The sequence below is a fragment of the Grus americana genome, chromosome 28 (assembly GCF_028858705.1).
Source record: "Grus americana isolate bGruAme1 chromosome 28, bGruAme1.mat, whole genome shotgun sequence".
Taxonomy (NCBI): Eukaryota; Metazoa; Chordata; class Aves; order Gruiformes; family Gruidae; genus Grus; species Grus americana.
Genome location: NC_072879.1, coordinates 2,705,255 through 2,732,083, shown reverse-complemented (window position 1 = coordinate 2,732,083; position 26,829 = coordinate 2,705,255). Strand labels below are relative to the sequence as shown.

The 26,829-nt window shown below is 59.7% G+C and overlaps 1 protein-coding gene across 3 annotated transcripts; it reads left to right on the top strand.

The window, feature by feature from the left end:
• Positions 1-15: 15 nt before the first annotated feature.
• Positions 16-26,811, top strand: MAST3 (microtubule associated serine/threonine kinase 3). 3 transcript variants are annotated; one of them, XM_054805599.1, is made up of 28 exons: positions 16-294; positions 3,231-3,262; positions 12,308-12,396; positions 12,646-12,718; positions 12,897-12,917; positions 14,007-14,085; positions 14,708-14,865; positions 16,585-16,660; positions 17,042-17,251; positions 17,331-17,432; positions 17,973-18,105; positions 18,615-18,682; positions 19,055-19,140; positions 19,282-19,490; positions 19,852-19,990; positions 20,222-20,354; positions 20,465-20,630; positions 20,984-21,085; positions 21,303-21,425; positions 21,759-21,868; positions 21,996-22,141; positions 22,281-22,513; positions 22,624-22,824; positions 22,908-23,134; positions 23,259-23,381; positions 23,535-23,671; positions 23,877-24,058; positions 24,161-26,811. In XM_054805599.1, the coding sequence occupies exons 1-28, from the start codon at positions 256-258 to the stop codon at positions 25,198-25,200; spliced, it is 4,437 nt and encodes a 1,478-aa protein (XP_054661574.1). In that variant the 5' UTR covers positions 16-255; the 3' UTR covers positions 25,201-26,811. The 3 variants fall into 3 exon arrangements, with proteins under 3 accessions (XP_054661574.1, XP_054661572.1, XP_054661573.1); XM_054805597.1 differs by lacking the exon at positions 16-294 and adding an exon at positions 2,965-3,057; XM_054805598.1 differs by lacking the exons at positions 16-294; positions 3,231-3,262 and adding an exon at positions 6,782-7,007.
• Positions 26,812-26,829: the final 18 nt, after the last annotated feature.

Sequence of the window (26,829 nt, the reverse complement as noted above, 5' to 3'; positions counted from 1 at the left end):
GCTGTGCCACGGAAGACTCTGACACGCTGGGCTGTACCGAGCCAAGCAGACCGTGCCAGCCCCGGACTGTGCCGTACCGTGGCAGCCCCATGCCGTGCTGTGCCAGCCCCGGGCTCGGTGCTGATGCGCGGCCGGTGACGCGGCGGGGCCGCTGGGCGGCGCACCGGGAGCACCGGGCGGTGGCGGTGGCGGGGCGGACCGGGCGCACCGGGCGGAGCGGGCGCAGCGGGAGGCGGCAGCGGGCGCGGCAGCGGGATGGACGAGCCCAGCATCCTGCGGCGCCGGGGCCTCCAGGTGAGCACCGGGGACCGGGACCGGGCAGCGGGACATCGGCGGCGGCCCGGAGCCCAGCGGGGCGGGAGGGAGACGCGGGGAGCGGGGCGGGGGACACCAGCCCCGATGAGCCTAGGGTGAGATGGGTGCTCTGGGTGCGGGTCTGCCGGGGATGGGTGCTGCAGGGGTTGGGGAGCGTGCTTGGGGTGGGTGCTGCGGGTGAGCCGTGGGTGCTCTGGGTGTGGATGTGCAAGAGGTGGGTGTTTTAAGTGAGAGGTGGGTGTATGAGATGGGTGCTGTGTGTGCAAGAAGTGGGAGAATTGGGTGCTCTGTGTGCGTGCATGTGCAAGAAGTGGGTGCTGTGTGTAGGAGTTGGGTGCTCTGGGTGGGTGCATGCAAAAGGTGGGTGCTGCATGTGAGAGGTGGGTGCTGTGTGTGAGAGGTGGGTTCTGTGAGTGGGAGTTGGGTTCTCTGGGTGCTGTGTGTGCTTGTGAGGTGGGTGCGTGTGTGGGAAAGGTGGGTGCTGCGTGTGAGGTGGGGGCTGCGCCTGTGAGAGGTGGGGGTGAGCAGCGTGTGACAGATGGGACAGGAGCCAGGCACCCAGCACGGGGAGCAGGGCAGGGTACAAGCCCCAGCCATTCCATGGGGTGCTGGGGGGGGGGAGGGACCCGCCTGTGCAGGGGCTGGCAGCTCTCAAAGGGAGCCTCATGGTCCCTCCAGCCCAGCACACAACGCCGGTCCATGCCGAACCGCTGTGCCAGTGCCAATTTACCCCTCCAAACAGCCACCCCCTCCATCGCCCAGTGTTCCTGCTCCAGGCAGGCCGAGGGGCACCCATTCTCCCTGCCCACCCCACACCTGCTCCCCGCAGGAACCCCGACACCCACTGCCATGCTTGGAGGGGTGACAACCACAGCCTCCCCCCCTCTGCCCCATCCTCGGCTCGCAAAACTGAGTGCTGAGCCCGATTTTCCGGGTGACCTCACGCCTCCATCCCCATCTGCAGAACGGAGCCGCAGTAACTGGCTGTCTGGGCGGTTGGAGGATGGCACGGCGCTGCCTTCATCTGAGCTGGCAGCTCCGCAGGGCAGCTGCGCTCCGCTGCATGCTCAGCTTGGGAAAGAGCCCCATGCAGGAGCTGCCTCCCCACGGATGCAGACGAACGGAACCGTAGCCATGGTCTTCAGGGCTCTCGGCTGTGGGTGTCGCTCCTGGCAGTCCCTGGGGAGAGGCCTGGCTGTGTGCCCACATCCCCATGGCAGGAGAGGTGGGATGGGTCTCCCACCAGGGAGCTAATCCCAAAGCATTGAGTAGTGATGCTATCCCTGATGTCATCCCTGAAGCTGTCCCCACAGGGATCAGTTGATCCCGGCTCCCACCGGGACCTGCTGATGGAAGACGCACTGTGCTGGATGGGTGCATCAGGCACCCCGTGGGTGCTGGACCTGTTGTGCTGACCCACGTGGGTCCCCATGGCCCTCGGGGGATGTGCTGGCTGTTCCCGGGGATGCAGCATGGCCGGAGACCCCCCGGCAGTGATGGGCGCTGGGTGCCACAGGACCGCTCTGTGTCCTTGCACCCATAGCTGGGTGGGGTGGCTGTGCTGTGGGGTGGGGGTATCTGTCCTCTGTCCCACTGTCCTGTCTGCACATGGCTGAGCAGTAAAACCCTCGGCGTGACCCTTCTCTGCCTCCTCCTCTGCTTGGTGGCCGGCAGCATGGTTCCTGGTGTGGGTGGAGGTCTGGGCCCTGCAATGGCAGGGTGAGGGTGCTAGGAGGCTCCTGCTCCATGCAGGGACCCTGCACCCCCTTCCCCAGCCTGGGGTCACCCAGTGATGCTGGGTTCACTGGGACACCCATGCCCACCCCAGGCACCCGCACCCTGCACCCACGCCACCCTGAGGCAGACGCACACCCGCAGGCCTCGGGGCTGCCAAATCCCTGTGCACCCAGGCATGATGTCACCCGTTGCCATGGCAATGCTGCTGCATCACTGCGTTGCAATGCGCCCCAACCCCAGGATTTCCGCAGGGGCTGCGTGGCATGGGCAGCGGGATGGGGCGCAGGCACCCCAGGGGGTGTGTGGGGTGCATGAGTTCTTCCGTGTGCCCTCACATGGGTGGGAGCAGCCCCTGCCTGCAGGGAGCTCCCTGCCCGCGTGGGGAATGTGTCTAAGCTGCTTAGGGGTACAGGGCCGGCGGGCACTGGCAGTGGGTGCAGGACCAGGGCAATGACGGGGCATTAGCCAGCACGTGCCCCCATCACGCATGCCAGCATCCCGTGACATGCCAGGGCACGCACTGGCCCACTCACACCATACCCCTCTCTGTGCCACTCTCCATGGCGTGCCTGGTGGCACGTGGGTGGGCACCGGGTGCGTGCTGGAGCCAGCCAGTGCCCACTGCGCTGACAGGATGGTGTGGGCCATGGTTCCTGCCCGCGCAGCTGCCCTTCGCCCTATTGCACCACCTGCAAGCAAACAGCTCTTGCAAGAAATATTCCCAGCGGCTAGAAAAATAAACAGCGCAGGGGCCATCAGCTGGTCCCCATGCCCGGGGTTGGGGGACGGGTGGGGGACAGGGCACGGCCACCACCCCATGGCCATGCTTCAGCCAGGCAGCTGGGTGCTGCTCCTGCTCCACCACCCTCACGCCCTCGATCCTGGGCCTGGCCACGGGGCCACTGGACCTGGGGACCTGGGAAGGAGATGTCCCCTTGTGCTGAGCCCGGGCGGGCGATTTGTCACCCTCACCTGGCACAGCAGAGCTGCGACACCCCAGGCAAGGTGAGCTGGGACCAATCCTGCAGTGACAGCCTGGTGGCAGGGGCCAGCTGCAGGCAGTGAGGATGCTGCCGGGTGCGTGGCCGCGGCTGGCGGGAGGTGGGAGTCCCATGCGTGGGCACCCCCCGACGCCTGCAGCCACGATCTCACCCTGCTTCTCTCCTTTCTCATTGCAGAAGGAGCTGAGCCTGCCACGCCGAGGAAGAGCGTAAGTGCCTGAGCTGCGTCACCCAGGGTGCGGGACGGGGTGTCACCAGGAGTGACGCGCTCAGGGACGTGGCACCGGCACCACGGGGGCCAGTGGGGACGGGCGGTGGATGGCACCAGGGCTTGTTGTGCCCAAATCCAGGGTGGTATCGCCATGTTCTCTGACACTGGAGGGATCTGATGTGTGTGTGCTGGGGTGTGCTAGGGTGTACTGGGATGTACTGGGGTGTGCTGTGCTCTGCTGCTGGTGTATTAGGGTGTATTGGGGTGTTCTGGGGTGTTCTAAGTGGTGTTGGGGTGTACTGGGATGTACTGTGGTGTGCTGGGGTGTGCTGGGCTCTACTGCAGGTGTGTTGGGGTGTGCTGGGGTGTTCTGGGGTGTTCTAAGCAGTATTGGGGTGTACTGGGGTGTGGTAGGAGGCTGTTACAAAGCTGCACTGAGGCTGTGTGTTGGGACGTACTGGGGTTCTTACTGGGTTTGTGCGTTGGGGTGTATTGGGCTGTACTGGGGCTGTTCCAGGATGTTTTGGGGTGTTGCGGCGGTAACACAGGGGGTCTTGGCGCTGGGCTGGGGCTGCCAAGGTGTCAGGGTGCTGTGTGCTGGGGATGTGGGGCTGTGCTGGGGGGGCAACAGTGGGGTGGCTGTGCTGGGGCTGTGCTGGCACTGCGTTAGGGATGCACTGGTGGGGCACTGGGGCTGTGCTGGAGCTGTGCTGGGGCCGCGGTGTCTCAGCACCACCAATGCCCCGGCAACATCCCGGGAGCGGCACGGATCAGGGCTGCCGCTGGACCAGGCCGGGCAGGAGCAGATGCACCGGGGGACCGGGGGCTGCCGTGCCGTGCCGTGCCGCAGGGGCGGGCCCGGGCCCGGCAGGCCGAGCAGGGAGCCCCGGCGGGGCCGCCGCTGCCGCCCGCCCGCGGGAGCCGCCCAGCACGGGGGCAGCCGGTGCGGCGGCGGCGCGGGGAGCCGGGAGCGGGGAGCGGAGGGGGGCGGCGGCGGCATGAAGTCGCGGCGGGACAGGCTCAAGATCCCCTCGCTGACCTTGGAGTGAGTCGGGGCCGGGGCGGGACGCGCCGGTTACCGGCCCCGGGGGCGGGCGGCGGTGTTCCGGAGCATCCCCGTCCCGCTGCATCCCCGTCCCGGTCCATCCCCGTCCCGGTCCATCCCTGTCCTGCTACGTCCCCACTCCCGGGCCACAGGTCCCAACCCGCCCCCCCTCCCGAAAGCACCAGACCACCCGGTGTCTTCCCCCCCCCCCCCCGCAGCTTTAGACCCCGGAGTGTCCCTGCTGTCTGCTGAGCTCCCCTCTCCCCACCCTGCCTGGCCCCCCCCGGCCCTTGGCCCCTGGCCCCAGCCCTCATCCCCCCCTCCAGCCTTTGCCCTCTCTACTCTGGGGCTCCCTCCGGACCCCTCAGCCCAGCCGGGGGGCTGTGCCACGGGGGTGCCCACCGGCACCCACTGATGCCACGCTGGCACATCTTGCCTTGCAGCTTGTCTCCAAGCAGCCAGAGCCCGACGCTGCTGAGTCCCTGCAGCCCCTGCAGCCCCTTACTAACCCTGCACCCATGGAGGTAAGATCCCCGCCCCCCCCAACTCTCCCCCAGGCACCGTGGCCACCAGCTCCAGGGAAGGGGAGGAGAGAGGTGGAGCCAGGGGCAGCAAGGTGGGTCATGCCCCCCAGGGATGCCCTGGGGGCCCCGAAAGCAGCACTGTCTTCTGTGGGATGTGTGGGTCAATGTCCATGGTCTGTCCCCAGCCCTGCACACCCCAAAAGTGGCCTGGCTGTGCCGGTGGGCTCCGTGTCCACTACTGACCAGTCTGTTTTAGGGACCCCCGATGGGAACGCCATTGCGGTAGCCTGAACTCAGGCTCTGAGCAGCCTCATTTTTGGGGTGGGATTGCCTCGGAAGTGGACCAGGGCAGGGCATCATGATGGGAGCAGGATGGGAGTGGGATGGTGCCTTCATCCCACCTGGGAAACATCCCTCACCACCTTTTCTGCTTTGCTGAGGGGGAAGGGGACGGGTGGGCTGCTCTGGGCGATGGGTGACCCCCACCCAAAATGCCATGAGCCCCTTGCGATGCTCCACTGGATGCTGCCATCATGGAGGCGGGTGGCTGGACCCTGTGGCATGTGCCAGCTGCACTCTGCCCTGGGGACAAGGTGCAGTGGGTGTGCTGGCACCTGGCAGTCACACCCAGGCCCTGTGCCCTGTGGCACCTACAGGGCAGACCTGCGGCCTGCTTGGCACCCATGGGTGATGCCAGGCACCTCCGTCTGTCTGCCTGGGAGAGCGGCTGGCTGCCGCACGAGAGGGAAGTGGCGGGGAGCTCTGCTGCTGCTCAGCAACCGGCGGAGCCGTTTGTTGCAGGCAGGCAGGCAGGAGCCAGGGTGCTGCCTGTGCTCTGCCTGCACACGGGGGTGCTCCCTCCATGAGCCCTGGCTGGCCACCCCTTGTCCGCAATGACTGTGGCACATGGAAAAACAAGTGCGGCCACACGGTTGCTCAGCCAAGGCCTTGGGGAGTGTGTTTTTGGGATGCTTGTGGTGGGGACAGGATGGGGACAAGGACAGGGATGAGGACTGGCAGTCTGGCAGCACCCCTGGGTGCTTCAACATGCTGGCATCTCGTGTCTGCCAGGCAGGAGGCGAGGGGAAGTGCAGTGCTGCTGGGCTTGGTGCTGCCCTTTCACCACGCTGAAACTCTGCCCAAACCCACCGGTGCCGGGATTTCTGGCTGTGGCACTTGCCTGCTGCCGCCTGGAGAACGTGGCAATGCCGTCCCGTGCGACCCAGCAGATTCCACCCGCCCTGGGATGCCACCACACGAGGTTTTGTCACTGGCACTGAGGAGGATGGATGTCACCGCATCTTTGCTCGGGATCTCCCCGACTGAACGTGAAAGCCGGCCCGGGAGGGAGGTTGCGGGACGGCAGGGTGCTTGCTGGGGTGCTGCCGGACAGGTGGCCTGCACGGCATCCTGTGGGTGGCAGGGTGCTGTTAGGGGAGTGGTTCCCCCCAGGGAGCCCCAAGTCTTGGGGGCACCCCAGCTGACTTGGGGGAGGGGGGATTTGTGCCCCTCAAATGCATCAGCAGCGAACACTGCATCTCCATAGTAACCCTGACCCCATTTGGGGGTCTCTACGGTACCCCAAGCCCCCATTTTGGGGTGCTGCCCCATCTCCATGGTAACCCTGATCCCATTTGGGGGTCTCTATGGTACCCCAAGCCCCCATTTTGGGGTGCTCCCCCATCTCTATGGTAACCCCGACCCCATTTTGGGGTGCTGGCCCGTCTCTATGGCAACCCCAAGCCCCTAATTCGGGGTGCAGCCCCATCTCTACAATAACCCCGACCCCATATTGGGCGCTGCCTCGTTTCTATGGTAACCCCATACCCCCCCCTTTCCTTTTTGGGGTGCTATCCCCGTCTCTATGGAAACCTCGACCTCGTTTCGGGGCGCTGCTTGTCTCCATAGTAACCCCGGCGCCGCCGGGCGGGAAGGGGCGGGCGGCGGCGGGAGGCGGCGGCGGCGGGAGCCCGGCCCGGCCCCGGTCCCAGCCCCCGGCGCGGCCCCGGCCCCGCGCGCCCCCGGTGGCGCCGCTCGGCCGTGCCGGTGGATGCGGCCGGGCCCCTGTGGGGGCCGAGCCGCCCGGCGATGTCGGACCCGAGCTGCTGGGGAGCCGCCCCGCCCGGTTACCGGGGCCAGCGGGCCGCCGGCGCCCTGCTCCAGCGCTCCAAGAGGTACCGGGAGGGGCGGGGGGGGGGCACCCCGGCGAGTGTGGGGTTGGGGGGGGCCGTGCACCGGGGTGCGTGAGTTTGCACCGGGATTTGCACAGGAGTGGGGTGGTTTTGGGGACTGGGGGGACTTTGCGCCGGAGGTGCACCCCGGCGTGCGTGGGTTGGGGGGAGGGAGCATGCGCGGGGGGTGGCGCGCTGGAGTGCCTGGGTTTGGGGGGGCTGTGCACCGGGGTGCTGTAGTTGGGGGGGGGTGGTGTCTTTGCATCGCGGGGGGACACACGGGGGTGTGTGGGTGTGGAGGGTCTTTGCATCGGGGTGGGCACTGGGAGGTGCGTGGGTTGGGGGAACTTTGCACCAGGGGTGCAGGGTTTGGGGGGGGGGGGTCTGTGCACTGGGGGCTGCGCACTGAGGTGTGTGGTTTTGGGGGGCGCTGTGCACTGAGGGGGCATCCGCAGAGCGCCGAGGTTGTTGGGGATGGGGTGGGCTGTGCGTCAGAGGGTGCGTTGGCTGGGAGCCCAGTGCCATGGGGGGTGCACAGTTTAGGGTCCTGGGGCATTAGGAGATGCACGTGCGCCAGTGGGGTGCACTGGGGGGAGCCCAGTGCCATTTGGGGTGCTGTGCGCCAGTCCCAGGGGGGTGTGCGTTGGGGCTCTTTGCAGCAGTTGCGGGGGGGGCGGTCTTGCATGCACAAGGGGGGAAATACCTGTGGTGGGCACCACGCTGATGGGATGTGTCCCATGCAGTGATGTGTCCTGAGCCAGGGTGAGGGTCCCCGGGGTGCCCAGAGGCGGGGAGAAGGGGCCAGTCCCTTGCAGCCAGCCATGGGCGGGACTATGGGGAGGCAAAGGGCTCACACACCCTTGGGCTGTGGAGCCGGGACAGCGTTGGGGGCTGCTGGGGGGCTACCCCAGCTCTGCAGCTGCCACGCCAGGCTTGGCACAGGCAGGTAGGTGGGACATGTCCCTAAGGAGGGGGACAGGCAGCGCTCCCATCCCTTGGAGAGGTGCAGCGAGCACCCACTGAGGCCCCTGGGTACGGGTGGTGGAGGTTGGCATCTCCATCCAGCAGATTTGGGGTGCTGTAACCAACCCAGGCACGAAACCCTTCCACAGCTTTATATAAAAAAGGTGTTTAAGACAGTGCAGAGGCAGAGAGGAGATATTCCCATTGTTAATATCTTTTAATATTACTGTGGGCTGGCACAAAGCAACACGGTTGCTTAGCAAATGAATCCATCCAGCGCCAATTCCAGCCCCGGGAAGGTGCGTGTTTCGCCTGGGCTGTGGGAATTACGGCTGCCGGCGCTCGAGGACGGGCAAGGGGGACCCTTAATAAATGAGAAAAGGCATTGGATGGGGTTTTCCAACCTGGGGTGGCTGAGCTGGGGGGGCCCTGGGAGAGATGTGTAATTGGAGTGATGATCTAGGCAGTCATCTGTCTCCAGCTGAGCATGATGAAGCTCTAAGTCTCATGAAGGGCAGAGGATTTGCTCTTCTTTCATCGGTATTCCTAGAATCCACGATGAGAACCGGTGTGGCCTATTTTACAGCAAGCAGAAAGCATATGATGTTATTTAGTGGGATTAAGAGGTCTGAGGGATCCTAATTTCCCGTGGGGGGATGCTGAGATGGCCGGCGTGGGGCAGGACAGACGGTAGTTCAGTGGCTGACAGGGCTCTTCTCCTCTGTGAATGCTGCCCGTGGCTGTTCACACCTCCCACACCACAGGAAAACGTGCCAGCAGATGTAACAGGTACCATTTCCTACCCGCTAATGGGAAACTGTGGCACGGGGATCTGCAGGGATGCATCCCAAGAAGGAAGGCGGTTTCTTTAGGCTCTTTTCTTGCAGTGCAAAGAAATAGGTAAGTCTATAGCCAACTTGTTACCCCACGATTCCCTGCAAGGATTTGGGATTTTGCTCTCAGGAGGTGCCTGGCGCGTTGCTCAGTGCTCCAGGGTGGGTTAATAAGAGCATCCGCAGCACCAGGCTTTCGGCTGGGGTGGGACGACGGGCCAGGGCAGCTCTGCAGAGCGATGCCGGGTGCCTGGTGGGGTTGTGAAGATGTGGTGGGGTTGCGCATGGCCTGTGCCAGGCAACGTGTTGCGTTTCACCATCCAGACCCTGGTCCCCAGCCTCCCTCATCCCAGCCTGCATCCCCAGAGGCAGTCGAATTCAGTGCCGTCACAAGTCGTGGAGAAGAAATATCATGGGATAACTTAGGATGCAGCTGCTTGGTTCAGTGGGTTTTGACGTTAAACACAAATTTATCCCACTGGAAACCGATTTTTCCAGGATGTGGTGATCCATGGCACTTCCCCAAATCTCCAGGCATGTGAGCGCTGCGTGCTCATTTGGGGCATATGGAAGAAAAATGTCCCGCCACCCTGCACCCGCTTTGCCCCAAACAGCCAGCTTTCTGCCTGGCATTCACTGCCGACAGTGCCCAGCACCAGGCTGGCACCCAGCACGCGATGCTCTACTGTCCTGGGAAGTTTTAGGGGTCAGATCCTGTGGGAGATGCTGCAGCCCCTCGGTAGCTGGCACATCGCGGGCACTTCCCCGATGCTGATCCTGCCTACAGCCGGGTGGGTTAGCATGACCCTCGGTATCACACGGTGCCGACTCCTTGCCACCCAATGCCGCTCGCGTGGATCCTGGCAGAGCCATTTGCTGGTTAGAGCTGTGGGTGTTGTGCTGCGCGGCCAAATCCTGCCCTTCCCGCAGCTCCAAGGAGGCAGCCTGCGGGAAGCTGCTGGATTTTGCTCTGTCTCCTGCCTGCGGACATCCTGGCCATGCCGTGCCGAGGCCGGGTGCTGGTGTCACTGGGAGGTGCCTGTTTCTCCTTGCAGGCAGCCGTGGGATGGGTGACATTATTCTTTGGGGTCACATCGGCTGTCATGCACTTTCCGCATCCTTTGAAATAAGTGCTGGACGGCAACGGCAGCACTGAGGCCGCCTCAACACAAGCAGCACGGGAGATGCTGACAGCGATTTTCCACTCCATTTTTGGTACCGAACGTGCAATTAGGTGATGGAGGCAGAGAGGGCAGCAGCCCTAGCTCCTGCCTGCGGGGCTCGGCAGCTCGTCTCTGCCCCGAGGTTTGTTTCTAGTCCGAGGTTTCCATGCCGTGAAGGATGGGAACCAGCTGTAGCTGATGCATCAGGCGAAGCGGGGTTAAAGTGGCGCAAGATGGTTGCGGAGCTGAGGGTGGAGTGCGCGGAAACAGGAAACGTCGGCCTCCCTCTGTGTCACCATTACTGGAACTTGCTTCGTTAGAGGTTTGTTTTCGCTTCCAAAATGAAACCTCCCGAGCGGGGAGCGAGCAGGAGTCCCTCGTTCCCTGGAATGTCCCCCCGCCTCAGCCGCAAGCCAGAGAGGGACCCCGGTCCTCATGGCACGACCGAATGGCAAAGCTGGCTGCTTTCGGCAGCCCTCCTGGCTACTAAACCTCGGCTTGTGCTGCTTCGGTGGCAGAGCGAGTTTGCTTGCAGTGCCTTGGTTTCCCGTCAGCACACGGCGCCGGCAGCAGCAAGAGGCTGTGGTTTGCTCTTGCTCCGGGGGTGGGTGCTGGGCTCTGAGTTTGCAGCTGTGGGTGCTGCAGTTGGTGCTCACGCCTGCGTTTAAGCAAGAAAAGCAAATGGAGGGGCCAGGCAGGGGCAGGAAGGGGTGAATGGTTTGGGGAGGGAGGTTTTTGCCTCCCCCTCTGGCATCACGGCTCAGCTCCGGCTCCCCCAAAGCCACCGCAGCTTCGGGTGAGCTCAGGGTGATCGGGGGGTGCGTGTCCCAGGGGGCACTCAGAGACCCCTCATCCTGGGTGCAGGGAGGGTGCAGCCGGCAGTGGAGGGGTTTGGGGGGCTTGGCCGAGACCTTCAGTCTCGAGCAGAAGAGTTAGGGCTCCCAGTTTTAGGGTGGGAGCAGGAGGAGCCCCGCAGGGAGGGGAGATGCCAGCGGGAGGTGACGGGGAGACAGGTGTCACGTGCAGAGCTCTGACCACGCGTCGCCGGCATGGACCACGCATCGGTGCCACGTACATCTGTCTGGAGGGACAGCATGTTGCGAAATGCCGTCCTTTGCACCCTGGATACCGCATCTGCCGTTCACTTCTGGTTTGGGGATCTGGGGAGAATCTCTTTGCTCCAGGTTCATCCTCTCGATTTTGCATGTGTATCTGGCCGTGGCATGATGTTAAATGACGTCCTTTAATTAGTAGCATCCGTGCAGGTTCCTGTTCCCAGCCTGGCGAGGAAATTCAGCATATCTTTGCAGACTTTGCAGCCCGAGGAAGCGCAGATAGAGGAAGGGGAAGGTTGTCCTCGTGCTTACACGCCAGCTAGCGCCAGCTTCTGATCTGTGCTGTGGGTATTTGCAGTTCCCTCTCTGCAGAGTGAAAGAGAACTTAAATGAGCCCATCGTATTTTAAATGGGATTGAAATGGGCTGCACGTAGTAGGAGTGGGGCCGCAGCATCCCTGTGGGCAGGTGGGCTTTCTGAGGCTGGGCTACTCTTGCAAGGCTCAGGGCTTGGAGAAGGGCTGAAAGGAAAGGAAAACCGAAATTCCTGCAAGAAGGATTGAAATCTTGTGAATTGGGAGGATGGGAATGGAAACGGTGATATGGAGACCCGGCGGTTGTGAACGTGGCCATTCAGTTGTTTCGGAGGAGCTCTGCAGGATGCTGGGATGCGGTGGGAGTTTTGGGGTGTTCAGAGTGTCGAGGTGCTGGTGCCATCGGCGTGGACGTGTATGTGGTGCCAGCACACGGATTCCTCCTGCTGCCTGCCGGAGCGCGGCCGAGCCGGACCTTGCCGGGACATCACGAATGCCCAGCGACACCGCAAAGTCTCAGGGAGTCGGGGACCAACTGTCCCCTCCGCTGTGACATGGGGACCACCACGCATAGGGAGGTTTATAGGAACTGGGGGCATTTTCCACGCGATGGAGCAGGTTGAGTTGTGTCCTCTTGGCGTTTCCGTGGCTTCCTCCTTTTACATCCCTTTTTCTATTCCTGCCCTTGGTGCTCTGCCCGAGGGGCCGCCTGCCTCTGCCCTCCCCAGCAAGCCAAAACCAGAAGTGGGACCTCGACAAGATGGTTCATCGTTAAAAATAACCCCGTCGTCCTGCCTCCAGCAGTGTTGAACTGGGGACAGATCTTCCCTGCGGCAGATCTGTAATCGATGGGGTGTCAGCAGCCATGTCCCCTTGCCCAGGGCATGATGTACAAGTGGACCCGTATGTGCTCGAGCCCATCCAGCCCTACCCATCCTCTGCTTCCCCAAATTAATTCCCTCTTTTTCTTCCCTAGTTGCCGAAGCAGCAATAGGAAGAGCTTAGTGGTGGGCACCCCCTCTCCGACCCTCTCGCGGCCTCTCTCCCCCCTCTCCGTACCAACAGGTAAGGGATGTCCCAGGGGTTGGGTTGACCATCTCCCAAAATTACCTGAAGATTCTGGAGGGTAACCCTTCTGCTTCTGCAGCACCTTGGTAGTGGCAGTGGGCTGGCTCCTGGCTGCGGGTGCCTTTTCCAGGAGGGAATAGTTTGGGAAGCGATTTATCCCCTTTCCCCTGAAGGAGCAGCCTGCGGCACCCCAGGCATCGCAGCGGGACGGGTATCGGGGTGACTTTTCCGCCTTTTTCCCCGCAGCCGGGAGCAGCCCCTTGGACAGCCCACGCAACTTCTCCGCCAGCACCTCCATCAACTTCCCCTTCGCTCGCAGGTGAGCTCCTGGCCCCCCTCCCCAGACCATTAATAGCCATTAATAATTATAATTCACCAGCTAGGACTGTTCTGTTGACCTCAAGTGATTCATTTTGATTTGTTTTGCTTTTTTTTCTCCCTGATTTTTGGTCTGGTGGCGTTTGCTCTGTCGTGACCGGTGCCTCCCACCACCCCAGCCATGCTCCTCGGACTGACAGGCGAGTACCGGGGATGGTCTGGGGTTGCGTTCTGGGGAGATGTCTGTTCCATGTCGGCACAGCCCTTCTCTGTGTGCATCCCTGGGCAGGAGGTTTTGCTCTGGGACTGGGCTCCCTGCAGCTGCGGGAGCAGAAATATCCCTGTTCCCATCATATCGACCCCTGCCACGAGCTCAGCCCCAGCTCGGCCCCGTTCCGAGCGCTCTCAACAGATGCTCGGCAGATGTCCAGGGACGGATGCTCGGCTGAGTCCCTGCAGAGGCAGATCTTGCTGCATCCCCTCCCCAACCTGTGCTGCTCCGGTCGCAGACGCCAAAATCCTGTTTAACTAATTCATTAATTGCACTCATGGGGGCGGACGGCTGATTTTAACCCATCGATCGTCACATGGAAAAAAGCTGGAGGCTTAGGGATGGTGTTCACGCTTGTAACAGAGAAAAAAGCCAGACTGGGGGTTTGTGAGCCTACCGGCAGCGAGGGCACACGGTGGTGCCGGTGCCGGATCCGGCACCCTGCCAGCTCCTGCCGTCCTTGGCCCTGCACAGGAAATGGCGACGGGAGGTGAAGGGCCTCGTCTTGACCTGGACATTGCCCCGTCCATTAGAGACGTCTCCAAGAGGAAGCATTCGCCGACATATGAGCGGTTGCCTTCCTGTTTATAACTGGGCTGTGCTCCGCGGCGCCTGGTGTCTCAGGACGGGTCTTTAGGAATCCCGATTTCTCATAGAACAAAACCCCGGAAGGCTGAATTTTGCTCTAATTAAAAATCAGATTCTTGCTGGGGGAGGGTGTCTGTCTGAAATGGGTTCACCACCTGAGCGAGCCCCAGCGCTGTCCCTTCACAGGGACCCTGCTCACTGTCACTGTCCCCGCGGACACCTGCACACCAGGGTCGCAGAACACCCCCCCTCACCTGCAAACCCCTCTTATTTCACCCAACTTCAATCTGTTCCAAAAAAAAATGTTTCGGGGCTTTATTATTCAAGCCAAACCTGCGTCCTTTTCCCCACCCTTATCGCTCTGCCGTTACTTATTTGCATTTAGATGTTGTTTTTTCCCTGACCGTGATCAGGATGTTTGCACTTGCAGGGCTGATGGCAGAAGGTGGTCACTGGCTTCGCTACCCTCCTCTGGCTATGGGACCAACACCCCCAGCTCCACTGTCTCGGTAACGTTTGCTTTCTTATGGCAGCAGGCGAGAAGAACCCAAAACACTTAATTTTTGGTGAAATGCCTCCCAAGCCCCGCGGCATCGGTTCCTAGGCAGCCCGTTCCTAGAGGACCGTGTGCTTTAGCTGTATCGTGCTTTCCAAATGTGCTTTTAAGAAAGCCGCAGAGCCTGGCGAGTGGGTTCCGGCATCCCATCCCTGGGGTTCCAGCATCCCATCCCTGGGGGTTCCGGCATCCCTAGGCATTACAGCATCCTGGGGGTTGCAGCATCCCTGGGTGTTACAGCATCCCTGCATGTCACAGGTTGAGTGTGCATGGGGCGCATCCTGACCGGGCAGGAGGTGCCCGGGATGCTGTGGGTACAAGGGATGGGGAGACAGCAGAGCTGGATTGAATGGCAGAGCAGGAGGTTTGGGGTGGGAATGGGCAGCGCAGACCTCCCTGGGCTGGCCTTGCCATCCGTATTTCATATTATCGAGCACAGAGTGTGCTGCCTGTCAGTGTTTCCAGCCTCCGAAGAGTCTCCAGGGAATATTTGCCTCATGGGCTTGCTGGTTTCCACCCCACTGCCGGGAAGCATGGATCCATCTCCTGATCCCCATGTCTGTCCTCCTTTCCAGTCGTCTTCGTCCTCCCAGGAGCGCCTGCACCAGCTGCCGTACCAGCCCACCCCCGACGAGCTGCATTTCCTTTCTAAGCATTTCCGCAGTACGGAGAGCGTCACGGACGAGGAGGGGCGGCACTCACCCTGCCTGCGCCCACGATCCAGGAGCCTCAGGTATGGCACCCGCCGGCTCAGGGAGCGCCCACGGTGCTGCCAGAATGATGCACCGGGTGCCAGCACATCCAGCACATCCTCTGCCCGCTCGTGAACTGTTCCTGGGACATCCTGGTCCCGCTTGAACCATCCGAAGGTGTTGACCCCGATATGGGTTTTCCCCTTGCAGGGGAGTAGAGAAGCTGTGGGTTGAGGTGGTAGATGCCCCATCCCTGGAAATATTCAAGGTCAGGTTGGACAGGGCTCTGAGCAACCTGATCTAGTTGAAGATGTCCCTGCTCACGGCAGGGGGGTTGGACTAGGTGGCCTTTAAAGGTCCCTTCCAACCCAAAGCATTCCATGAGTCTATGATCGTATGGTCCTAAGCTCCATGATTTTGTGCATTAGGGTCTGGTTCTCAGCATCTTCTCAGCTGTCAGGATGTGGCATTGCTCTCCTGGCAGCAGACGACACCTGAGAGTGAGGTTTCCTGGGGCTGAAGCTGGAGAAAATGGGATTTGTTCCAAAATAGTTGGTTTGCAGCTTCTTACTCGGTTGTCTCAAAGGTTTTGGTGGAGAAGAGCAGAGCAGAAGCCCTGGTGGTGACCATCCTTGCAGGGCACAGCTGGGAGGCTACCAGCTTGACCTGCCATTAAAAGGTTAAAAATCCTGTTTCTGGGCTTGGGTCAGGAAACATCAAACGTGTTGGCTGGGGCTGAGCATCAGCCTGGCCTTTGCCTATGCAAAAAACAAGGAGCACAGGTAGATGGGCGTTTGCAGCCTGGAGAGAGGAAAATTTAGGGAGACCGTCAAGTTGGTGGCCGTAGCATTGTGCAGGCTGACCCTGCGGACCTGCTGAGCTCCACGTTGCTGCTCCTATACCATGTTCCGTGCAAGGAGCTGGTCACGTTTCCGCTTGCCCAGCACCAGGAGCTTGTGCTTTTAGCAGGAGATGTTTCAGTTAAATCTTCTTTTCCTTCTGAAAAAGCTCCAGACCCTCTTTGCACCAGAGGCAGAGCCATAGCCCTGCATGTTGCTGGCTGAAATGTCATTAAAATCAGCTTAATTATCTGACAGGGTTTTGCAGGTGGTGATGTTTTCAACGAGAAGATGCCAGCTCTGCAGTCAGCACGGCACAGCAAAGGCTGGGCTGGGGCTGGCAGCGAGCAGCTCGGGTCTGGTTTTAATCGCCGCATTTATTATATGGTGGTTAATGAGTTGCTGGCTGCTCCTGCGACTTGCTTTGCATAATGGGATCACCAGGCAGGGGCCTGAGAGAGACGACGTTGGGTGAGGGTAAAAGAGAAACCTTGTTTAATGAAGGTCCTTGCATCCACCACGGCAGTTGGTTGGGTTTTTTTGCTGGTGAGCTGCAAAAAGGGCAACGATGGCAAGAAATTGTGGGATCTAAAGGGAGGAAAGGATGAGCTTGCATGTCAAAGCCAAGTTGGCTGATGCACCAGCCTCTCAGTTCTAGATTTTCAAGTGACTTGGGTTTGGAGACCTGGATCAGGTTAACCTTCCCTGGACCAGGTTCCAGGGACCTCCAGATCCATGCATGGTAGGAGGGATGCTGCTGGAAGTGCTGGTCCAAGCCTGGTGGCTCCGCTCAGATGAGCTTTATCCGCTTGGGATCAGGAGTTAGGAGGAGGGAACAAATCGCTCTCCACAGGTAGCAGCTATTTGCATAGATGTAAATGACTTGGACCTCATAACACAACAAGTTTCCTCCCTCCATAGCCCTGGCCGGACGAGTGGAACGTTTGATAACGAGGTTGTGATGATGAACCATGTCTACAAGGAGAGGTTCCCCAAGGTAACTGCTGGGACTGGGGAGGACAAGCACGTTAGTCCCTCCACGGCTTCCTGATAGCATCTTCTCCAGAACAACCTCTTCTCTGTGCTGGAATATAAAATGTGTGGGTAGATACATGGGGGGGTGTTGGAGGACACTGGAGACGTGGTCAGGAACCGGGGAGGCAGGGACCTGCAGGTCTGCATTATCACACATACAGGCAGAGGTCTCTGGACACTTTGGTGGAGCTTTTCCAGCCTGTTGGAAGCTGCTCCCAGGTGGGGCCGTGATGTGCACATGGATATCAGAGCTGCAGGAGATGGTAGCATGAGATCCTGGCTGGCCAAACCCAATGCATGGGGACACGTGTTCCTGGGCATCACCATACATTCTGCCTTGCAGGCCACGGCCCAAATGGAAGAGCGTCTGCAGGACACCATCACAAACTTCTCTCCGAGCAGCACTCTGCCACTGGCAGATGGGGTGCTGGGCTTCATCCACCACCAGATCATCGAGCTGGCCCGCGACTGTCTGGCAAAGTCCCAGGGAGCTCTCATCACCTCCCGCTACTTCATGGAACTGCAGGAGAAACTTGAGAAGATGCTCCGAGATGTGAGTACGGGGCAGTTCCCTGCCTGGTGCCGTCTCCTCAAGTCTCCAGTAGACCTGGTTTCCATCTCCTCTCTGGCAGGCTCAGGAGCGTTCAGAGAGCGAGGAGGTGAAGTTCATTGACCAACTGGTGAGGAAGCTGCTGATCATCATCTCCCGTCCTGCTCGCCTTCTGGAGTGCCTGGTAAGACATGCCAGCTCCTGATGTGTCTTGTCTTTCATGATCTGTGCCTCCTCTCCGGGTGGGCACAGACCATGAAAGACAAGACATCTTCTCACCACCTTGCCTGGTCCACCATGGGAACCGCTGCTCTTCACCATCCTGGCCAGGCTGAAGCAAGGAGCTAAGACCATTCCTGGCATTAAAGACATTTCTCTGAGCAGAGAAACTTGATTTCCTAGCAGGGTAGGAAGATGTGAACTTCTTGGCAAGCTTTTGCACCCATTTGCAGGTTGTTTTTTTAGCTGTTGCGCAGAATTTCTAAAACACTTGCCTTGGTGCTATGGCTCCTGCAACTGGAAGAAGGAGCTCATGAGGCTTCATTTTTTTTCCATGAAGCCATTACATTTGTAACAATGCTAGAAACAGGAACAGAGCATTTAGCTTTCTCCTGCAAGCATCCAGAGCCCGTCCCCAAATACAGATGTTACCTGCAAGGCTTAGAGGAAAGGCTTAATTTTGCAAAGTCTTGCTCCTCAACTGTTCTTGGTTTTCCCCGTCCAGGAGTTTGACCCGGAGGAGTTTTACCATCTCCTGGAAGCTGCAGAAGGACACGCCAAAGTTGGCCAAGGAATAAAGACCGATATTCCCCGATACATCATCAGCCAACTGGGGCTCGTCAAGGACCCACTAGAGGGTAGGGAAGTGCTTGGGTTGGTGTCCCCAAGGTCTGCAGTGGGATGTGGACTCCCAGTTTGGCCACTGGCAAGCGTGAACAAGCACTGGGAGGTGGCAGGGGGACCGGCAGGGCTGAGCTGGTGTCATGGGGTGGGTCACAGCAGGACCAGGACAATGTCCAAGTCTCCTGGCCAGCCCCACATCCCTTGTTATTGCTCCCAATGTGTTCAGCAAAGCAGATTAAGCTCAAGAACGCTTAATCCATAGGAAGCCATGGCCTTGGTGGGGGGAACCATAATCCCTGAAGAACACGGGAATGACCATGGAAAAAAGAGAATTATATAAATGTTTAACCTCGTGTTGAACCTCTTAACACTATGACCTGAATTTCTCCATACGATAGCTCGAGCAAAGCATGTGGCTAAATTTCTGCAGGATCTCCAAGTTTGGAGGGAAAGTGGTTGGTGGGAGGTTATTTTGGTGGGGGTTGAGCATGAAGAAGGTGAAAACCATCCCTGTCTTCTGCAGAAATGGTCCAGCTGGATCACTTCGACAGCGGGAACACCATCACACCAGAGAACGATGATGCCTGTGAGGTGAGTGTCCCACCTGCTGCCTTCAGCTTCGTCCTGCCTCACCCCACACTGAAGCTCCTTGCAGCAGCTCCTCTGCTATCTTAGGCTGGGAGATGTTGATTCGGGTTGTCCCCAAGGGTGACCGCTGTATTCAGGTCTAACATCTCACAGTCCCTCATCTGACTTCTTGAGTGGACAGAGCTCAGAGTGGGCTCTTGATCTGCAGAGCATCGTGTTCTAGTTTGGGGTCTGTGGATGGAGAGGGCTCAGGGAGGGATGTCCTCTGGCAGCGAGGAGCACTCAGAGGTGATACGTGATGGTGCTTAGTGAATTCCTGCCTGTACTCAGAGCGCTGGCACGCTGGGAAACGTTAAAAACCTGTGTCTTCTTCAGAGCCAGCCTTTGGCCGCTGCTCCTCGGAGGAAGCCCTGTGAGGGGGACTTTGAGACCATCAAGCTGATCAGCAATGGGGCTTACGGGTGAGTTGGGAAATTCCTAACACTTTTGTCCATGTGTAAACGTCTCCAAAGTCCTCCCTGTCCGAGCCCCGTGGTGCTGCGTGGTCGGTCCTGGTGGTTGGAGGACACGTTTTGAGGTCCAGCCATTTCGCTCTCTCCTAGGGCTGTGTACCTGGTGAGGCACAGGGAGACACGGCAGCGCTTTGCCTTGAAGAAAATCAACAAGCAGAACCTCATCTTGAGGAACCAGATCCAGCAGGTGTTCGTGGAGAGGGACATCCTCACCTTCGCAGAGAACCCCTTTGTGGTCAGTATGTTCTGCTCCTTCGAGACGAAGCGACACCTCTGCATGGTGATGGAGTATGTGGAAGGTGAGAACAGTATTTGGGGCTGGATGGTGCAGCAGTGAGGGGGAATATCAGGGGGAATATCAATGTCTGAGCATCAAGGACACCACCCAGATATCTCCTGCCCTGCTTTGCTCCAGGGAGCAGAGGGAAACATGAGGAGATGCTTTGGTGATCCTGAGTCTTACTTTGATGAAGGTGGTGGCCATACTCACCTAGGAGAACATTTGTGGCCCATGCCCCAGGGATCAACACTGCTCCAAGGAGGAATGGGAGGGTCTGGCTGGGAGCCTGTTTGGCAGGAGAGGCAGCCTAGCCCTGCCCGGTGACCTCCCTGCCTTCTCTGAGCCCCCCGCCATGCTCAGGAGGACCCATGTCCCCGCAGGGGGAGATTGTGCTACGTTGCTGAAGAACATGGGCCCGCTGCCCGTCGACATGGCGAAGATGTACTTCGCTGAGACCGTTCTCGCGCTGGAGTATCTCCACAACTACGGCATCGTCCACCGCGACCTCAAACCTGACAAGTGAGGATGTGGGTCAGGTCTGAGCAAGGATGGGTTTGGGTTTGGTGGGGAAGGGAGAGGGACTGATCCAAGCCAAGAGGGTAAGGGAGAATGAGGTCATGGGTTTTGGTGCCCAGAGACCTGGTTCTGTGCTGGTACACCAGGACCAGAGGTCTTGGGGTCTAGCTGGTCCTGCCCAGGTCTCCCCAGAAGCAAACAGCATTGTTGTGGGGTGTCTGTCTTCTCTTGCAGTTTGCTCATCACCTCCATGGGCCACATAAAGCTGACAGACTTCGGTCTGTCAAAGATTGGCTTGATGAACATGACCACGAACCTCTATGAAGGGCATATGGAGAAGGACACTCGGGAGTTCATGGACAAGCAGGTATGAGGTCCTGCTCCACTTGGCCGATCTGCCATCACCAGGGACTGGGATAGCCTCGGGACTTGTTGCAAAGGTCATTGCAGAGGTGTCAGCCACTGCTTCCCACGCAGGTGTGTGGCACGCCTGAGTACATCGCCCCGGAAGTCATCCTCATACAGGGCTACGGGAAGCCCGTTGACTGGTGGGCCATGGGCATCATCCTCTATGAGTTCCTGGTGGGCTGTGTCCCCTTCTTTGGAGATACTCCTGAGGAGCTCTTCGGGCAGGTCATCAGTGGTGAGTGTCGGTGGCAGCTTTGCTCCTCGGTTTGCTCTTCCCAGCCAGCCCGGCAGTCGTGGTTGTCCTTAACGCGTGGTTCCTTCATTTCATACCTACTTGATTTTCACCACCGCTGCAGCACTCTCTGTCAGGCTTTGTTACAGCCTCCTCAAGCGAGACTCTGTTGAATGGCAAGGAGGCTCCTCAAGCTTTCATTTCCCAATTTGGGAGGATGCTTTCATCCACTGCAGCTCCTGGGGGACTTTCCACTTACCCAGAAGCGACTTCTCCTGCGACCTCGCATTGTCCCAGCCCTCGTCGTGGTCAAATTCTTCCAGGCACTGCAAACTCCTTTTCCTTTTCCCTTGCAGATGAAATTATGTGGCCGGAAGGGGACGAAGCTCTTCCTGCGGACGCCCAGGACCTGATCACTCGGTTGCTGAGACAGTGTCCCCTCGAGCGCTTGGGCACCGGTACGTGTGGCAGCTGAAACCAAAGTACGTCATGCCGCATTGACCTCGGAGAAGGTCCCCAGCTCGGGGTTCACCCTGGGAAGGCAGCGCAGGGCTCTGCTCCATCCCGTTTTAAGCCATTTGCTCTGCATGGAGGAGAGACGTTCCATTCGGTATGGGAGCAGGAGCATCCCAGACCCTGCCCTGTCCCCCTAATGTGGGTTTCTCTGCCTGGCAGGGGGTGCGCACGAGGTGAAGCACCATTCCTTCTTCCTGCACCTGGACTGGAATGGGCTGCTGCGGCAGAAGGCCGAGTTCATCCCCCAGCTGGAGTCGGAGGATGACACCAGCTACTTCGACAGTGAGGCCAAATCCATCCCCTTGCCCCCTCCTCTGCCAGTCCGTTATCCCAGCTGCAGGTCGGATGCTTCTGCAGGAGATGAAAATCTCCTGGGTGAAGTCGGTCGCTTTACAACCGAAATCACGAAAGAGATGCAATCCTGTTTTCGGGCTGCTCGGCTTTACCAAAACCCTTACTTTCTCACCCCAAAACTCTCCTGGGATTCAGGACGGGGCTGTCAGCCACAACACAGCTCCCTGTGGGCACAGGTCCCACTGGGGCCGTGCGGGCAGGCAGAACGTGGTGTGTTGCAGGCAGGATGACAGCCCTGCCTGCTCTGGCTCTTGCTTTCAGCTCGCTCCGAGAGGTACCGCCACTTGGATTCGGAGGATGAAGAAACCAACGACGAGGAATCGTCCGTGGAGATTGGGCAGTTCTCCTCCTGCTCCCATCGCTTCAGCAAGGTGCTCCAGTCCCTCCTCCGGCATCTGAAACGGCGGGTGCCACAGTCAGCATGGTTGTCCTGGCTGATGCCGGAGCGTCTGGATTCCCAAATTTCTGCTCCTTGTTGACAGCTTCTCTCCTCCTCAGGTGTACAGCAGCTCTGAATTCCTGGCAGCTCACCCCAACCTCAGCCTCTCCTCCTCCGATCGGAGCCACAGCGAGGACAAAGAGGAGCGATGGGACCGGCACTCAGGAGACGAGGAGAGGAGCCGGCTGGCGGGCACGGAGCCCCGGTGCGTGCTGAGATAGGGGATACAATACTGGTGTGGGTTTGTGTGTCAGTGGGATGCGTCCTGGGGTGCAGCAGTGGTTTGGTGCCATCCACCTCACCCGTCTTTGGTTGTCCTGAGCCCTCCCGCTCTCCCTGTGCAGGCTCCGCTCCTGGACATCCTGCAGCTCCACACCATACACCTCCCGGCACGAGCGAAGCCGCAGCCCTGCTGCACTACCCAGCACCTACAGCCTGGACACCATGCCCAAGTTTGCCTTCTCCTCAGAGGATGAAAGCCCTTGCGTGGCATCCTCCAAGCCAGACAGACCCAAGTTTGTGCTGGGAGACCCCGACACAGGGACCAGCAGCGCGGTGAAGCCGTCGTCGTTATCCGGTGCGTAGGCTGCGGGCAACCATGTGGGATGCTCCGGAGGCAGCCAGGGTCCCACAGGCGTGGGGTGGCTTCTCCACGTCCCCAAATTCTCCATCCTTCCCTCTGTGCAGCCGATCTCGTCAGCCTGAACCGCATCCGCCTCCGGAGCAACAGCACCGGCACCAAAAACTCAACTCCCCGGGGCCTGGAGCCAGGCGGGAGCCGTCGGCTGAGCAGCCAGAAGGACGTGCCGGACAGGCAGAGAGCCTCGCCAGGCAGCCGCGTCCCCAAATCCGCCTCCGTCTCGGCCCTGTCCCTTATCATCACATCAGGTCAGTGCGCCATGCAGTTTATGCTGCTGGATGGCGGCTGCCGCATGGTTTTCCTGGGCTGAGCCGGCTCCTTCTGCTTGCAGATGACTTTGGCGGCGGTGCCCTGATGAGCCCCATCTCCCCCCACTCCCTCTCTTCCAACCCCTCTTCCCGCGACTCCTCCCCGAGCCGAGACTCGTCCCTCGCCATCGCCAGCCTGCGGCCCCCCATCATCATCCACAGCTCGGGCAAGAAGTATGGCTTCACCCTGCGAGCCATCCGCGTCTACATGGGGGACAGTGACATCTATACTGTCCACCATATGGTCTGGGTAGGTGGCCTGGGCTCTGCGTAGGGAGGGACCGGTGGTGCCGGGCATTGTGTTTTCCAATGGGAGAACTCCAGGAGGAAACTTAGGTTTGCATCCGAATAAAATCTTGGTCTTTTAATTGCAGAGCGTGGAAGAGGGGAGCCCCGCACAGGAAGCGGGGCTGAGAGCAGGCGATCTCATCACACACGTGAACGGCGAGTCAGTGCTGGGTTTAGTTCACCGGGACGTCGTGGAGCTGCTGCTGAAGGTAGGTGACCAATGCCATGCTGCTCGCCCAGCCGGCCCCAGGCACTGGTACGTCGGTCCAGCAGTTTCCCAGCATCGCCTCCGCCAGCAGCCAAGGCAGGAGCTGGTTCAGATCTGGTGCTCCAACTGCAGCATCTCACTTTCTACCCCTCAGAGTGGGAATAAAGTGGCCCTGCGGACCACTGCCCTGGAGAACACCTCCATTAAAATCGGTCCCGCTCGGAAAAACAGCTCCAAGACAAGGATGGCCCGGAGGAGTAAGAAGAGCAGGAAAAGGGACGGCCAGGACAGGTGGGTAGAACCGGGGTGGGATAAAATGGCTTCTGTGCTGGGGTGTCCTTGGAGCTGGGGGGGAATGCTCTGTCTCTGCCTTAGCGGGGAGTCCAGCGAGGTCCGGTCCTGCCAGCACCAGCTTGGCAGACTCATGGTCACCAGCTTTAAGGAGAAGCCAAGGCTCTTCCTTTTCCCGCCACCCTTGTGTGTGTGTGTCCCCCAGGAGAAAATGCCTTTTCAAGAAGATCTCCAAGCAGTCGTCGGTCCTGCACACCAGCCGCAGCTTCTCCTCTGGTCTCCATCACTCGCTGTCCTCCAGCGAGAGCCTCCCGGAGTCCCCCACACACAGCCTGTCCCCGGGTCCCACAACACCCTGCCGCAGCCCTGCTCCCGACCTGCCCCCAGGTACCCCAACCCGCCGCGGGGGAGGATATTTGCTCCGGGCTCAGCGAGGATGCCGCGTGTCCCACCATCCCTCGCGGTGACCTGTTTCTCTTTCTGCGGCAGATGCTGTGTCCCCGCAGAGCACCTCTCCCTCCTCCAGCACCCCGACGTCACCCGCCGGCCACGTGCGCCCCAGCTCCCTGCACGGGCTGGCACCCAAACTGGGTGGGCAACGCTACAAAGTGGGACGTCGCAAATCCACCAGCAGCATCCCCCCCTCGCCCCTCGCCTGCACCCCTTCCTCCACCCAGCGCCCGCCTTCTCCCCAACGCTCGCCATCTCCTCTCCCCGGATACCCCAAACCCACCCATTCCTTCCAGGGTAAGACCCTGTCCCCCCCCACCATCGTCCGGCAGAGCTCACGACCCCGCAGCGCCGACTGTCCCCGCTCCCCCCTCCTCAAACGCGTCCAGTCAGCTGAGAAGATTGTCACCATCCTGGTGGAGAAGAAAACCAGCGGTGGCCGCAAGCTGGGGCTGGAGATGCCTCTGATGGATGGAGAGGCCATTGGGGAGGGAGAAGCGCCAGCGTACCCCGGGGACCATGGTTATCACCCCACTGGCTCCCGGCTGGCCGAGAGGCACGACCGGGACCAGGAGGTGGTGGTCATGCGGCGCTTGAACCTCTCCGAGCGCCGGGACTCCTTCAAGAAACAAGAAGCAGTTCAAGAAGTGAGTTTTGATGAGCCAGAGCCAGCAAGTGAAGACAGCGGAAAGGGCGAAGCCGGGCAGGGTGCAGCTCTCTGGTGTGGCAGCACGGCCGGCACGGAGCCAAAGCCAAAGCCTAGCCCGGTCCCGCAGATCGCGGTGCAGGGCTCCGAGAGCGACGAGCAGGAGCCGGCAGTGGCCGAGTGGGAATGCCAGGGCTCCTACCCCATCAGCAGTGCCGAGCAGCCGGATGGCAGCATCTCCTCGCTGTGGTGGGATGGATGCGAGCATCGGGACCGCGGCTCCCGGCAGCACCGGAACTGTGGGGAGAGAGCAACCGGCCACCGGCAACCACCACGGGTGCTGCCGGTGCTGCCGGCACGGAGCCAGGAGCCGTCGGGTGCTCAGCTCCCGGCACCCCGGGGCAGCGCGTGGAGCAGGGCCAAGCACGCCTGAGCCCCGCGCCGGCAGCCGGGGATGGTTGGGGCTCCCTGCGGCATCCCACCACCTCCCAAAAAACCCATCCCGCGCAGCGTATCCACGAGACAAACGTCCCTGGAGCCGTTTTGGTTGTCGGCGCGGGCCGGGCTGGCTGCGCCCCGGCACCTCCGCTCCCCTAAAGGCTTTTTGTACTCCCCGAAAGATGCTCATATTTTTATAGAGACGCGGGAGCTTTTCCGGCAGCAGCATTTCCCCGGCAGGGCCCCAAACTTTGTGTATAGAAAGGACTCGATGCAAATATTCGTTAATTAATTTATTACTTTTATAAGTTAAACGGGCAGTGCGGGACCGTCAGAGGGTCCAACCCGGCCCCCGGGGGGGTCCCAGGCTTTTCCATGCATCTCCCAGCTGGATGACACAATATTTTCTAACCTTGCAAAGACCCGCTCGCTTTTCCCCACTTTTTGACTTCAGTTTTAGCTGGAAACACCCCAGATCTCCTAAGAAACCCCCATCGGGGGAGTAATTATAATATTTAAAACAAAAAAACCCCAACCCAACATCCCCCAAATGCTGGCAGTCCGAGCTGGGATGCATATGGATGATTTTATATGCGTATGGTTCATCATCTAACAGTGCGTATGGTTCATTTTATAAAGCATATAGCAGATGTAAAGGTTTTAATTTTTTTATTCAGAGCATTTTGGAGCCACTCGGCTCCATCGGCCTTTCCAGGTGGGAAAAAGCAGAGACCTCCCCACGGGGTCAGCAATCGGTTGCGAATATTAACAGGATTTTTAGGGCTGGTTTTTTGCTCTTTGCATTTCTTCTGCCACCAAATCCCGTGGTGTTCGTCGGTCATTGCATACAGCCATCCATAAAAAGCGAGTATTTCTTTAAAAAAAAAAAACCACCAAACAAAAAACCAGCAATGACCAGTGCTGCTTCTCCTTCATTTGTAATTTGGAAACTTCACCCCCCTCTTCCCCCCTGTTGGTTTTTATCCAACAAACTACAGCTCAACCCAGCATTTTCCGCCCTGTTTCTACTGTTTTCTATGATATAAATGTTTCCATTTGATAATGCATGTACCGGCTTTCCCCATACACTGCGGTTTGCCGCCCCAGTTCTTTGAGCACCTTGCTGGTGATGGGGGGACCATCCCATCCCCGGTTTGCCAACACCCCTGCCATCAGGCATCGCCGTGCCAGTGCCAACGGGAGCATTTCCTACCCTGAAGCAGCCAGCGGATTTTTTGGCTGCGTGTTGGATTATTTTGTGCGCGTGCGGTATGTGCCGGGCTCCGTATCCTGCTTCTCCCCCGTTGAACCGGCGCCATTTAACCCCCAAAAATGAGCAGTCGGAGCTGTTTGGTGTTTCCTTTGCTGCTTCCTCTGCCGTCTGTATTAAGGTCTCGGTTTGGGGGAGACACCGGGTACCCCCTGCCCACCAGCACCTCAGGAAGGGGGGGCTCGGCCACGCGCCAGCGGCGTGGATATGGCGGGAAAAAGATTTTTTTTGAATGGAAAATGTCTTGAAAGCCAAGGGGACCGTGTCTTCCTGCCCATCGCCCGGCTCTGTTCTTACCTTTGGGAAGTTTTCTGTTGTATTAAAATTGTTCTTTGCGACGAACCGCGGTGTGAT

What these genes read in the sequence shown, in the direction of transcription:
- MAST3 (XM_054805597.1), top strand. Translation starts at nt 2,980, where the DNA reads ATGTCCCCTTGTGCTGAGCCCGGGCGGGCGATTTGTCACCCTCACCTG. An exon ending in TTGAGAAGATGCTCCGAGAT is followed by an intron (nt 17,252 to 17,330) that starts GTGAGTACGGGG and finishes CCTCTCTGGCAG; the next exon opens with GCTCAGGAGCGTTCAGAGAG. An exon ending in CTGGCGGGCACGGAGCCCCG is followed by an intron (nt 22,142 to 22,280) that starts GTGCGTGCTGAG and finishes CTCCCTGTGCAG; the next exon opens with GCTCCGCTCCTGGACATCCT.